At 41.3% G+C, this 11,016-nt stretch overlaps 2 protein-coding genes across 2 annotated transcripts in view; both read left to right on the top strand.

Annotated features, from left to right (window-relative positions):
* cmss1 (cms1 ribosomal small subunit homolog) overlaps window positions 1-5,909 on the top strand; it is a 30,047-nt gene extending 24,138 nt beyond the window's left edge. Inside the window, exons 2-10 of the mRNA XM_040005377.1 lie at window positions 2,485-2,618; window positions 3,141-3,212; window positions 3,340-3,475; window positions 3,572-3,631; window positions 3,720-3,822; window positions 3,916-3,976; window positions 4,071-4,158; window positions 4,235-4,323; window positions 5,653-5,909. Coding sequence (XP_039861311.1) covers window positions 2,485-2,618; window positions 3,141-3,212; window positions 3,340-3,475; window positions 3,572-3,631; window positions 3,720-3,822; window positions 3,916-3,976; window positions 4,071-4,158; window positions 4,235-4,323; window positions 5,653-5,736 — 827 coding nt within the window. The 3' untranslated portion in view covers window positions 5,737-5,909. The remainder of the gene's footprint in view (window positions 1-2,484; window positions 2,619-3,140; window positions 3,213-3,339; window positions 3,476-3,571; window positions 3,632-3,719; window positions 3,823-3,915; window positions 3,977-4,070; window positions 4,159-4,234; window positions 4,324-5,652) is intronic.
* A 124-nt stretch (window positions 5,910-6,033) lies between these two features.
* On the top strand, window positions 6,034-10,300 carry tmem30c (transmembrane protein 30C). Its single transcript, XM_040005376.1, has 7 exons — window positions 6,034-6,575; window positions 6,807-6,923; window positions 7,221-7,328; window positions 8,879-8,969; window positions 9,050-9,193; window positions 9,266-9,478; window positions 9,605-10,300. The coding sequence occupies exons 1-7, from the start codon at window positions 6,378-6,380 to the stop codon at window positions 9,790-9,792; spliced, it is 1,059 nt and encodes a 352-aa protein (XP_039861310.1). The 5' UTR covers window positions 6,034-6,377; the 3' UTR covers window positions 9,793-10,300.
* The last annotated feature ends 716 nt before the right edge of the window (window positions 10,301-11,016 follow it).

An 11,016-nucleotide genomic window follows, 5' to 3' on the forward strand; every position in this document is an offset into this window, starting at 1 on the left:
ATCATAGTTTTCACCCACAGAATGCACAGAGTACTCTTGTTGGCTGTCACCAACCACCTCAGTTGCTTTACGTGGACATGCAAGTGTCAGATTTGAACAATATAATGATCTATGTGATGTTTTGCTGAAGACCTTGGGTCATGTTACTTTGACATACATCTCCCACATGAAAATTGTAGGCCATGAACTAGTCTTCATGGTGACAGTATATCCTGTTTGTTTTGACATAACAAAGAATTCAAGAAGTTGACTCAGCTTCCACATCCCTCAGATCTCAGTTCGATCACACCATCTTGAGGCTCTGTCCTAGTACTTACAAGGATCTTCTGCTAAAGTCCTGGCAGCTGATACTTGAGGACATTATCAGAGGTCTTATGGTATCCATGCCTCGGTGGATCGGGGGTATTTCAGTGGCACAAGGGGGACCTACTTAAGCTGCAGCTGGTTTCAATGGTGTGTTTTGTAGCTCAGTTTAGCTGCCGTGCTTTAGGGCTCAGTAGTTATTACATTCACCTTAGACATGAAGCCAGGAAGAGATACAAACCAGTCTCAGGTGACCACAAGCTAGTGTACTTCCAGTCCCCCTCCTAACTAACCCAGTGCCAGATTCAGATTGCTGTTAGCTGTACCAAAAGGAAGTAAAGCACTTACTTGTTATGGGACAGGTAGAGCGTCCCCTTTTCATATATAGGCCTGGATTTTGCTGTAATTATGGTCCATTTACATCCAGCATCTTGTCATAAAGGCTTCCTTGCCTCTGTAATTAACCTTGCCTTTAATTGTCTTTCCCCTCATCCTCCGGCATTGTCCTTACAACCGTCCAGTGCAAGTGTGAGAACAGGATGAGAGCCAAGAAGAGTAGGAGTGGGGAATGATTGGCTTGGTCCATTAATAGTGGGAGTGGTCTTTCAGATGGAGGAGTGCATTGCTGGACAGATGAATGCACAAAACAAGGATGAATGAAGGTCTTGTGAGGGATAACATGTAAATGGGTGTGGTGTTTGAATGATTGAGAGAGACCCTTGAGAGAAAGGGAGAGCAAGATGGATCAATGATGCCGTGTAGAGTTTCCTTTTTAAAGGATCCTTGAAAATATTTAGTTGTATTTAAAACACACACACACAGTAGTGAGGAAGGAGTTAATGGTAACCACTGCAAAATTGATTGTAAAATGGGAAATCAGAGAACAAGGCAGAAAATTTGGTCAACTGTTCGCGTGCGGTGTGCCTTTTGTCAGTTCTCGTGGCCCGGAGCAGAAACCCGCTGTGGCAGATCAGAGACATGCTCAAGTGTCTCAGCCGTATTATATGAGCATATCCACACGCCCCTTCTTTCATTTCAGCTTCAAAGAGCATTGTAGCTCCGAATTGGTAAAAGTTGTAATGCTTAAAAATCTGTAACCTTGGCAACAAATTCAATGTGTTTTCTGTAAATGCCTCATTATAAAAGCCTCCCAGCAGCAATGAAGAGAATGAACAGTCAACATAAATGTATATATCAAGTAAAGAAAATATACATCGGACAGCAAGCTCTGTTATTTCCTTTGAATCCTTTGTACACATGTGAAGCACCTTGAACCCAGTAGAAGATGACAAGATGCAAGTACATATACTGGTTAGTGCTGGAAAATGCTGACCATAGTTCCACAAAGTGTTCAATGAAAAATCACTTTGAGGTCAGCTTACATACACACCAGAGTTCTCGTTTTCACGTTAATGGTAAAAGGAGTTTTGATGGTAATGATCAGGATTTGGCAGAGATAGCATGTGCTTATTTATTATCCACACAGTCCAAGCGATGTGAAGTTTTCAGTAATGAAACACTGCCATGTAAAAGCTTTGGCTCAAAAAAAGTCTTCGATTTTACAGAGCCACAGGAAGAAGTGCAATGGCACCAGTGTGATAAAACAGCACATTTAGGATAGACACTGCAGGGAAATGCTCTGATTTACTGCTGATTTCACTCCAACAGCTGTTTTAAAGGCTTTTCACCAAGAAACCAGAAATGCCAAAAGATCTAAGCGTGACCCGTAGCATGAGATGTGAGGAATGCACAGAGAAGTGGTAGCAACAGGGATGCTAAATATAACCAGATGCGTTGTTTGAGATCTGCTGCATTGTTGTTACCTCAGGTAGCATTTAGATGTGTAGTTCTGACTGAAACGTGCACTCGCAGCCACACCTGATGAATAACCCAAAGACTTGAACACACTTTGCAGATCACTGGCCCAAGGATCAAACTAAACAAGCGTGGTGTTGGCCCTTCTTAGCAATTTTCTTCTTTTCATAGTGCGCACAGTTACAAATTAACCCATAAAACCAAAACTTGTAAAGAGCAATTTGCAAATCCTTCGCATTAAATGTGCCCATTTTACTCTGCTGACAGTGTCTCTCCTGTTCCTCACCTGAACTAAATATAGTTTGAGGTGTGGACGCATTTGCTCTTTTGCCAGTTTAATGAGGAAATTCTCCCTCTGTTTCCCAGATGCATCTGAGGTGGAGGAGGAGGGGACGGAACAAAAGAAAAAGCCAGCAGAAAAAACAAAGACAAAACCAGAGAAGAGGAAGATTGTAACAGAGAAGCCTGCTAAAGCCAAGAAGAAGAAAAATAATGAGCAGGTTGTTATGTCCTTTCTCTACAAAGGCTGCCTATTTGATGTTTTTACAGTATAAAGTGTGTAAGAAACTGTATCATATTAATAGGGCAAAAGACTGAGCCTGTCCTTGTCATTTTGTAGTCAACCAGTTCACAGGCACAAATGGTCATTTCAACAGTCGTTGGCAAGGAAGAAGAAAGAAGTCAGGATAGATGAATAGAATACCTTCAAAATAAATGTCCACCACATACTTATACATACACCCCCATTCTTTGAGACAGTGAATAAACCAGAGTGTTAAAAACAATTATCATAGTAACTGATGACAGAAATTGAAATCCTTTGATTTTTTTTCCTAGCATTTGGACATTTTGATGTAATTTTAATGTAATATAATATAATTTGACACATTTAAATTTTATTATAAAATGTGCTCTTTACTTCGGAGGATTATTAGGTTTTAATTTAATTTGTATTTAGAATTTCAAATGTTCATTAACATAAATTGCCTGAATTGTGTTTTCTGCATGTACTGTTGTCACAGAACGAGCAGATGATCCCTCCAAGGAAGGAGACTCAGGATGAAAAGTCTGCTAAACCCCCCAAAAAGAGAAAGGTGGGAGTGGCGACACCTGGTGCTGCAAATATCAACTACAACAGTGTGCACTGGCTAAAGTGGGGCTATCATTTGGCTGCTTCTGGGGTTCTTACTTGTGTGTTTGTTTGTTTTGTTTTTGTTTTAGAAAAAGAAAACAATAACAGATGTCTTGGCCACCTCTGAGCCAAAACCAGGCTGTCCAGCTGACCTGCAGGATCTGGTTACGCAGTACTTTAAAGACAAGCAGTCTGTAATCGAGCAGGAGGAGCTCAAAGTGCAGGGTGAGTCAAGGCAAATCACCCTAAGCTTGCACATTCAGTCGATATCTGCTGAAATGTTGACTCACAGAGATCAGTGTGTCCTCTCCCATCCTCCAGACTCCTTTTTCCTGTCCAGTAATGACTTGACACACACCCTCTCTTCTTATCTAAAACAGAGTGAGTGCCGTTGCAAACTTTGACCAAGTCTTCCATTAGATTCCACTTATAAACACCCATCACTTTAATTGCTCTGTTTTCCTCTTAGTTGCTCCCAAGTGGGCAAAGATTCAAAAGCAGCACACGGAAAAAAGTTCTGTGGTTCTGCTTGTCGTCTGCAGCTCTGCTCTCCGAACCATCGAGCTCATTAAGTAAGTGACAGACCACTGATGTTTGTCGTGTTTCTCCAGTTACCACTTTCAAATTAAAGTGACGGGAATGATGTTTGTTTGTGTCATTCACAGGCAGCTGACTAGTTTCAAGGGTGAAGCCAAAGCTGTGAAGCTTTTTGCGAAACATATCAAGGTAGTGGAGATGACTGTTAATCACAGGCGGTGTGTAGATTGTGAACTGTGAATGATTTCATAGAATGATTGTCTGTGTCATTTATTTTGCATAGATAGAAGAGCAGGTGAAGCTGCTGCAGAAAGGCATCTACCACATAGGAGTGGGGACACCAGGGAGGATCAGCGCTCTCGTTGAGAGAGGTGTGTGTTTGTGATCGGCCTCTTTCGTTTAACTTCAAAGCTTTTGAAGTCTTCTCACTCTGATTTTGTTCCCCAGAGGGTTTGAGCTTGCAGGCATTGAGATACCTGGTTCTGGACTGGAACTGGAGGGACCAGAAGCTCAGAAGGATGGTGGACATTCCTGAGGTGAGCTACTGCCCCCTGCTGGGCTAGAAAAATGTGTTTTTATTGCTGTTACTCCACTTTGACTTGGAGCTTCTTTTTCTTTTGTTTATAATAATTAACATGCAGATTTTCCCTGATCATCGTTTCTCTGATCTCACCGTAAAGCTGCGCTTAAGATTGGAAACTTATTTCTTTAGTTAATTAACAAAGAAAAAGAAAAGAGATCACCTGAAAAAATTAGTCTTTTTTTTTAAGTAAAAAAAAAAAAAGAAATGCTAAGATTGGGAAAAATATTGATGTCAAAAAGTGACATTTTTATGTATCAGCACATTACTCAAATTTGAAATCAAATGTTGTAATAATTTGAATAACTGGATTCCTGATTTTTATGATCTGTAAGTAATAATCATCAACATTAAAACAGAAAAACCTTTAAATATTTCACTCCTGTGTAAAAGTTAACTTTTAAAATACATTATGAAGAAAATTAGTTTAATTATTTGTGATGCACTTTTGTTATTTTAGATTTGGCTTGTTGTCTACAAGAAAGGAGGAAGAAATTAGTGGAGATCTTTTAATTGAACATATACTTTATGAACGTGGGATGTTTTAAACCATTATGACTCTTTTCCAGCGGTTAACCCTTTAAAAACTGGACATATTTGTTTAGTCGTAGATTCTGAAGCCTGGCTAATTTGACTTTAGTTTTGTTTTCCTAGAATTCCCGTCTCCGGCAAAAACAGCGTTAAAATGTGAATCGTTTCAAATATTTCCATTATTTTAAATATCCTAAATATTTATCCTGAATTAATATTTTGACCTTCCATTATTTTGTGTGTGCAATGCACTGGGTGTATGCTGTAAGCTGATGACACTGTGGAGGTGGCACAGAGCGTGGGTTAAGGAGCAAGAAAATGGCTGTGGGGGAACTTCCAGAAGAGCCATAGCTGTGTTGTCTGCTCTTCTCACCTGATGCATTTGATACTTTTGGTTAACTAATAGAAGTCACAGATGCTCCTGGTTATAAGTGATGTTTATGCAAAGTTTCATTCAGATTGATGCACCTGTTAAAGAGGTGAGGTGGTACAAGTTGACATATAGATATGCATATGCTACAATTATTATAGTAAGAAAAGACTTTACATTGAAATTCAGTTCATTTTGATTTCATTTACATGGCACCAAATCCAGCAACTGTCGCCTCAAGGAGAACCTACAATATTAGATAGAAGGAGCTAAAAGTTATTCAATATTGAACCCTATTTGCATTGCAGAGTAATCTTTTTGGAGAGGATCTTTTAGTTTTTCATTCCCTTTTAATTTCACTTCATATTTGCCTCTTTTTTTCAGATCAAACAGGATCTTATGAAGCTGTTGGAGAGTGGCGTCTTGGCTCGCTGTAAGGAAGACAAAGTCAAAATTGGACTATTTTAACTGACTGCTTGACATTTAAAGGGACTTTGTCTTCACTATTCCTTGTGCTGATCCTGTCACGAGCTTTTAATATTTCCAGAGCCTGTGTGAAATGTACGGCATTGTTTGTTCACTTTTGTGACCAACACAATGTCAGGGAGTGTGATGAATGAATAAACAGACTTCAAATTAAAGCCACATCCTTTTTTTTTGTTTACTCTGACCTTGGAAAGTCCCCCCGACTGACAATGTGAGGTCATGAGTTTACTTAAACCACCGGGGAGCCCCATTCAGCATCCTACAGATACAAAGGGGCCCAGAACCACCCCGATATCTCCCGCAGCCAGTGACGATATAAAATGCTGTTCTGTCTGTGTGTTGTAGGACGGAAGTACACAATCTTGTGGTAAATTGGAAGTAACAGAAAGAGGTAGTTGAGTAAAGAATTGCGGTTAATAAGTAACAGGACACAACGGTCGCCCCCACGATGCAAAGCCTGCTGGGAAAATCCCTTGGCAAGCAGAGGGGTGTGTGAGTGTGTGTGCAGAGAGATATCGCTGAAATAAAAAACAGGAAGACAAGAGGAGGGCTGGTTTACACGCAATTTTTGAGTCTCCAGCTGTCAATCAAGTTCTTCTTCTGAAGCCAAAGCTCTCGCTCTCATGGGGAAGGTGAAAGGCAAGCCCGGGCCCTTGGCTCGGAGACCCGACAACTCTGCTTTCAAACAGCAGCGGTTACCTGCCTGGTCTCCAATGCTAACTGCTAACACCGTGCTGCCTTTTTTCTACTTTATGGCTTTGATGTGTCTGCTGTTGGGAGTATGGCTGCTTCTCACTGTGCAGAACACCCAGGAAATGAAGGTGAGTGAAAACCACATTTGCTTCTAAACACTCACTTTCAGTTCTAGAAATTTGATGGCGTAAGAGCGCTATGCATTTGTCTTTGTTCATGTCAGAGAGGCCCCAATGCCTCTGTGTGCAATAAAAACAGGGTGTGACGACATGAGGAAAGGTCGAAGGTTATGTTTGAAAAAGTTTAAGATCAAGTTCACTATCTGCACTTTCCCCTCTCTCTCTCTCTCGTCTTTTCAGCTGGACTACACAGAGGCTGAAACCTGCAACGAGTGTTTTGAAATGCGTAAAAATGTGAGCAACGCAAACAAGCCCTGCACCTGCACAGTCAATTTTAGGATTGACAAACCATTTAAGGTAAGAACCTCTCGGCACAGAGTGACAACATAATCCTAACTTGAGGGCCACTTATAATCTTACTCCAGAGGCCTCAGTAGCACACGATAAGTATGGCACAAAGCTCTGAAACAGCTTGGAAGTGGGTCTCGTGTGAAGATTATTACTCTCACACTCTGTATCTAACAGGCCCCACTGTCAGTGCTTGCGTTTGTTGTCTGTGCTTTGAAGCTTAAAGCTTAAATTCATCTTAGGATTTGTGGTTCTACACTCATCCACTTGACGATGTGAATGCGTGTGTGTGTGTGTGTGTCCCAGGGAGATGTCTTTTTCTATTACGGACTCCGTAACTTTCATCAGAACCTTCGCAGATACATGGACTCCAGAGATGATGGGCAGACGGTTGGAAGGAAGAAAAATTTAAAGGTATCATCGTCATGTCATCAGAAATGCTGACAATGCCAAGAAATAAGTATTTGCCCTCTTCCTCATATCTTATTTTTCTCCATATTTGTCACGCATGCATGTTTCAGATCAAATATCATCTGTGAAAAAGTAATTGCCCCCTAAACCTAATCAATGGTGACGCCACCGTTGGCAGCAGGAACTCTAGTCAAGTTTTTGTATCTGGCGTTGAGTGTTTCACATCACTGGATGAATTTTGAACCACTTGTTTTTTGCAGAATTGTTTTGATTCGGCCTCACTCGAGGGTTTTCTAGCATGAATGACCCGTTTAAGGTCATGCCTTAAGTGTGGACTTTGATTAGGCCACTCCAAAACATTTATTTAAATGTATCTGGAGTCATTCAGAGGTGACTTGCGGAAGTTTCGGATCATTGTCCTGCTGCATAACCAAGTACGCTGGAGCTTTAGTGATCGCAGAACATTCTCCTTCGGGGTTTTCTGGTAGAGAGCAGAATTCATGTTTTCATCAACTACAGCATTTCACCATTGTCCTGAAGCAGCAAAGCAGCTGCAGACCAGCAGGCAACCACCACCATGTTTGACTGTTGGTGTGATCTTTTATGAAACGTGTTAGTTTTACACCAGATGTAACGGGACTCAAACCTTCCAAAAAGTTCAACTTTTGTCTCGTCAGTCCACAGAGTATTTTCCCAAAAGTTCTGGGGATCTTCAAGACGACTTTTGGCAAATGTGTGTTCTTTTTAGTCAGCAGTGGTTTTCTTCTTGGACTCTAAGAGTATTAATTCCATACTTGTTTATGTGGGGGGAAAGCACATCATTTCTCCTTTTATTTTATTTTATTTTTTTAAATCAGCTGCATCTTGATGGGCGCAGTTGAAAGAAGTTGAAGTTATTTTGGGTGTGAAGAGTACTGCCTGTATATAAAACTGACAGCGTGCACTGGGCAGTACCTGCTGTTTTATTTCAGTGGTCAACTTCATTTGACTCTGAGACAAAATAAGATGTTAAGTTACGTGAAGTTTCTCCCCAGTGTGATGCATAACGCTGCTGGGTCACCTTATGCATGGAGTGACAGTTCTGAATAAAGGGATGGATCCGTCTAACTCCAGAGGTTAAAGAAGAGGCTGGGCAGCGTTAGGAGATGCTCATCTCCTCCCACAACACAGCTTCTCTGAGATGTTCAGCCCCAAAGAGCCGTTATAGAAACAGGACCACACTAATCATGCAGAAACTTTGACTTGTATGGTCACTAAAGCTAAGTCATGTCATCTGTTGTACTTGGTTTGTGAAGATTAAAAAAAACAGAAGTACGGATGAGCCACACCCCTGATAATGCTGGGTGATTAGTGGAAGCAGCGCTTTCATGTTGTTGGCGGAGTTAAAATTAACCTTCGGTAGTTGAATCTATGACAACAGACCTTATTTTAGTGTGTTTCGGGACCACATGCATGAATCTTCAGCTACCATACATGCGTTGTAGTGTTTAAAGCTGAAGAAGCTTGAATTTTACTTGAATGCTCGACTTGATTAAATATCACATCTTCCCTAGGACCCAAGTTCATATTGTGAGCCATTTTTGAAAGATCCCAGCGGACGCCCGATTGCTCCCTGTGGCGCTGTGGCCAACAGCATCTTCAACGGTAAACACAACTCAAAACACACTGCATCAGTTAGCTGCTCTACCCTTCCTGTCACTCTTAACTTGCATGTGTTTTCCCAGACTCCTTCATCCTGTGGTATCATCATCCCAACGGCAGAGGTGAGGTTCCTTTGATGCGGGAAGGCCTCACGTGGTACACGGACAAATACATCAAGTTCCGCAACCCAAAGACTGACAACTTGACTCTAGCCGAAGTGTTTGAAGGTAAAGAAGGAATTTTTTTTTTTCTTTCCTCAGAAATCATTTTGTGTCACGTTTAAAATGTTTTCCCCACAGGAACGGCTCCACCTCCATACTGGCAGAAGCCCGTGTACAAGCTCGATCCTTCCAATCCCATGAACAACGGTTTTATCAATGACGATTTCATTGTATGGATGAGGGAGGCAGCTTTCCCCAACTTCAAGAAACTTTATGGAATCTTATTCCGAAACGACAACCCCTTCACGAAGGGGCTTCCAGCAGGCAATTACAGCATCGATATAACCTACAGTATCCTTTCACTGTGTTAGAGGCATCTTAACTCCCAAATGCACTTTCCCTCCATCTTTTGTTATTCAATTTAAACACGCTTCTCTTTGATCAGATATTTTTGGCCTTGACCTCCTGCTCTTTCAGACTTTCCCGTGCAGTATTTTCGAGGCAGAAAGGAAGTGGTGCTGACAACGGTGACCTGGTTTGGAGGTCAGAACCATTTCCTGCCTATTGCTTACCTCGTAACCAGCAGCCTGATCCTCCTGACAGCTGTCGTCCTCACGGTGGTCTGGTGGAAGTTTGGAAAAGATGGGAAGAACATGAAGGAGTGAAGAAGAAGAGGTGCTTCAGGAAACTAATGAGAGGAATGCTGGGAAAAACTTACAAGCAGATTAAGAGATTATTGCTGGGTTGATTTGAAGTTTTGTTTTTTTAAAAGAGACAAAAAGCTAAGTGCTAAACATTTGTGAGTAAATGATGGATGGGGAAAATGGTTTAAATAGGAATGTTGTGTTCGATTTTGCGGCAGCACGTGAAGGAAAACTGCTTTCTTTTTCAGATCCACGCATGTGACGGGTTTATCGTGGTGCTGCTGTGTTTACACATCTGAGCTGTGTTTACTTGATTTTTACTTGCTGAAGTTTGCTTTTATAATACACACCATTTCTCATGTACTGTTAATATGTATAAATATTTATTAGAATTCTTACATTAACAAAAGCACAGATCCAACTTTTTTTCCTAATGCAGAGTGTATTCTTGCATCCTTGTGTGCAAAAACTGTCAAAGTGCCACATCTTAAAATTGAATAAAGGATTGTAATTAAAATGACCTGTTGAATCAAGTGTTGTTTCTGTCTTGGTTATAGCTACTTCACACCACACCATCATTTGACAGTACTAAGAATCTGCAGCCTAGCTAAATGCAAACATTTACAGGTTCAGTTGTTAGCGTATTGCTGTACTAAGTTACCTTCACAGACTTACAAATTGAGACTACAAGCATGGGCAGGTTGAAGGAAGTGGGTGCAATTTTGCAGTTTTTGTCAAATAAACATACTGAAGGTACTTTGGCCCCTCTCTTATTTCCCAACGGGTCACCGCAGCAGATTGAGCCACATTTGATTGTAGATTCGATTTTACACAATCCCGTTTGTCCAGGCTTGGGCCTGGGAGTACTCTAGCTTCTTAGACTGGGATTTTGTCTCCTGCCAGTCTTCCATGTGTTAACTGCTACACTGGCAGTCCAACACACTGGACAAGCAAATCCTGAGGAAGTAGTTTGATACCCATTGATTCCAGTTATCCAGCTCGGGGTCATAGATGGGATGGAGGCAATCCAAGCTGTCATAGGGCAAGAGGGAGAGTACACCCAGGACAGGCCACTAACCTGTTGGAGGGTTAACCCTCCAACACTCGCATTAACACCTATTGTCAATTCAGAGTCACCAATTAACCTAAACCCATGCATGTCTTTGCACTGTGGGAGGAAGTTAGAATACCTGCAGAAGAACCCAGAGAACCCACACAGACAACGAGAACATCCAACTCCACACA

This window comes from Simochromis diagramma, unplaced genomic scaffold, assembly GCF_900408965.1.
Source record: "Simochromis diagramma unplaced genomic scaffold, fSimDia1.1 OVJJ01000501.1, whole genome shotgun sequence".
Classification (NCBI taxonomy): domain Eukaryota; kingdom Metazoa; phylum Chordata; class Actinopteri; order Cichliformes; family Cichlidae; genus Simochromis; species Simochromis diagramma.

Bases quoted from the DNA above. Each gene is read 5' to 3' on its own strand.
- tmem30c (XM_040005376.1), top strand. From the start codon at position 6,378: ATGGGGAAGGTGAAAGGCAAGCCCGGGCCCTTGGCTCGGAGACCCGAC. The intron at 6,576-6,806 runs GTGAGTGAAAAC...TCGTCTTTTCAG, and splicing joins AGAACACCCAGGAAATGAAG to CTGGACTACACAGAGGCTGA. The intron at 6,924-7,220 runs GTAAGAACCTCT...TGTGTGTCCCAG, and splicing joins GGATTGACAAACCATTTAAG to GGAGATGTCTTTTTCTATTA.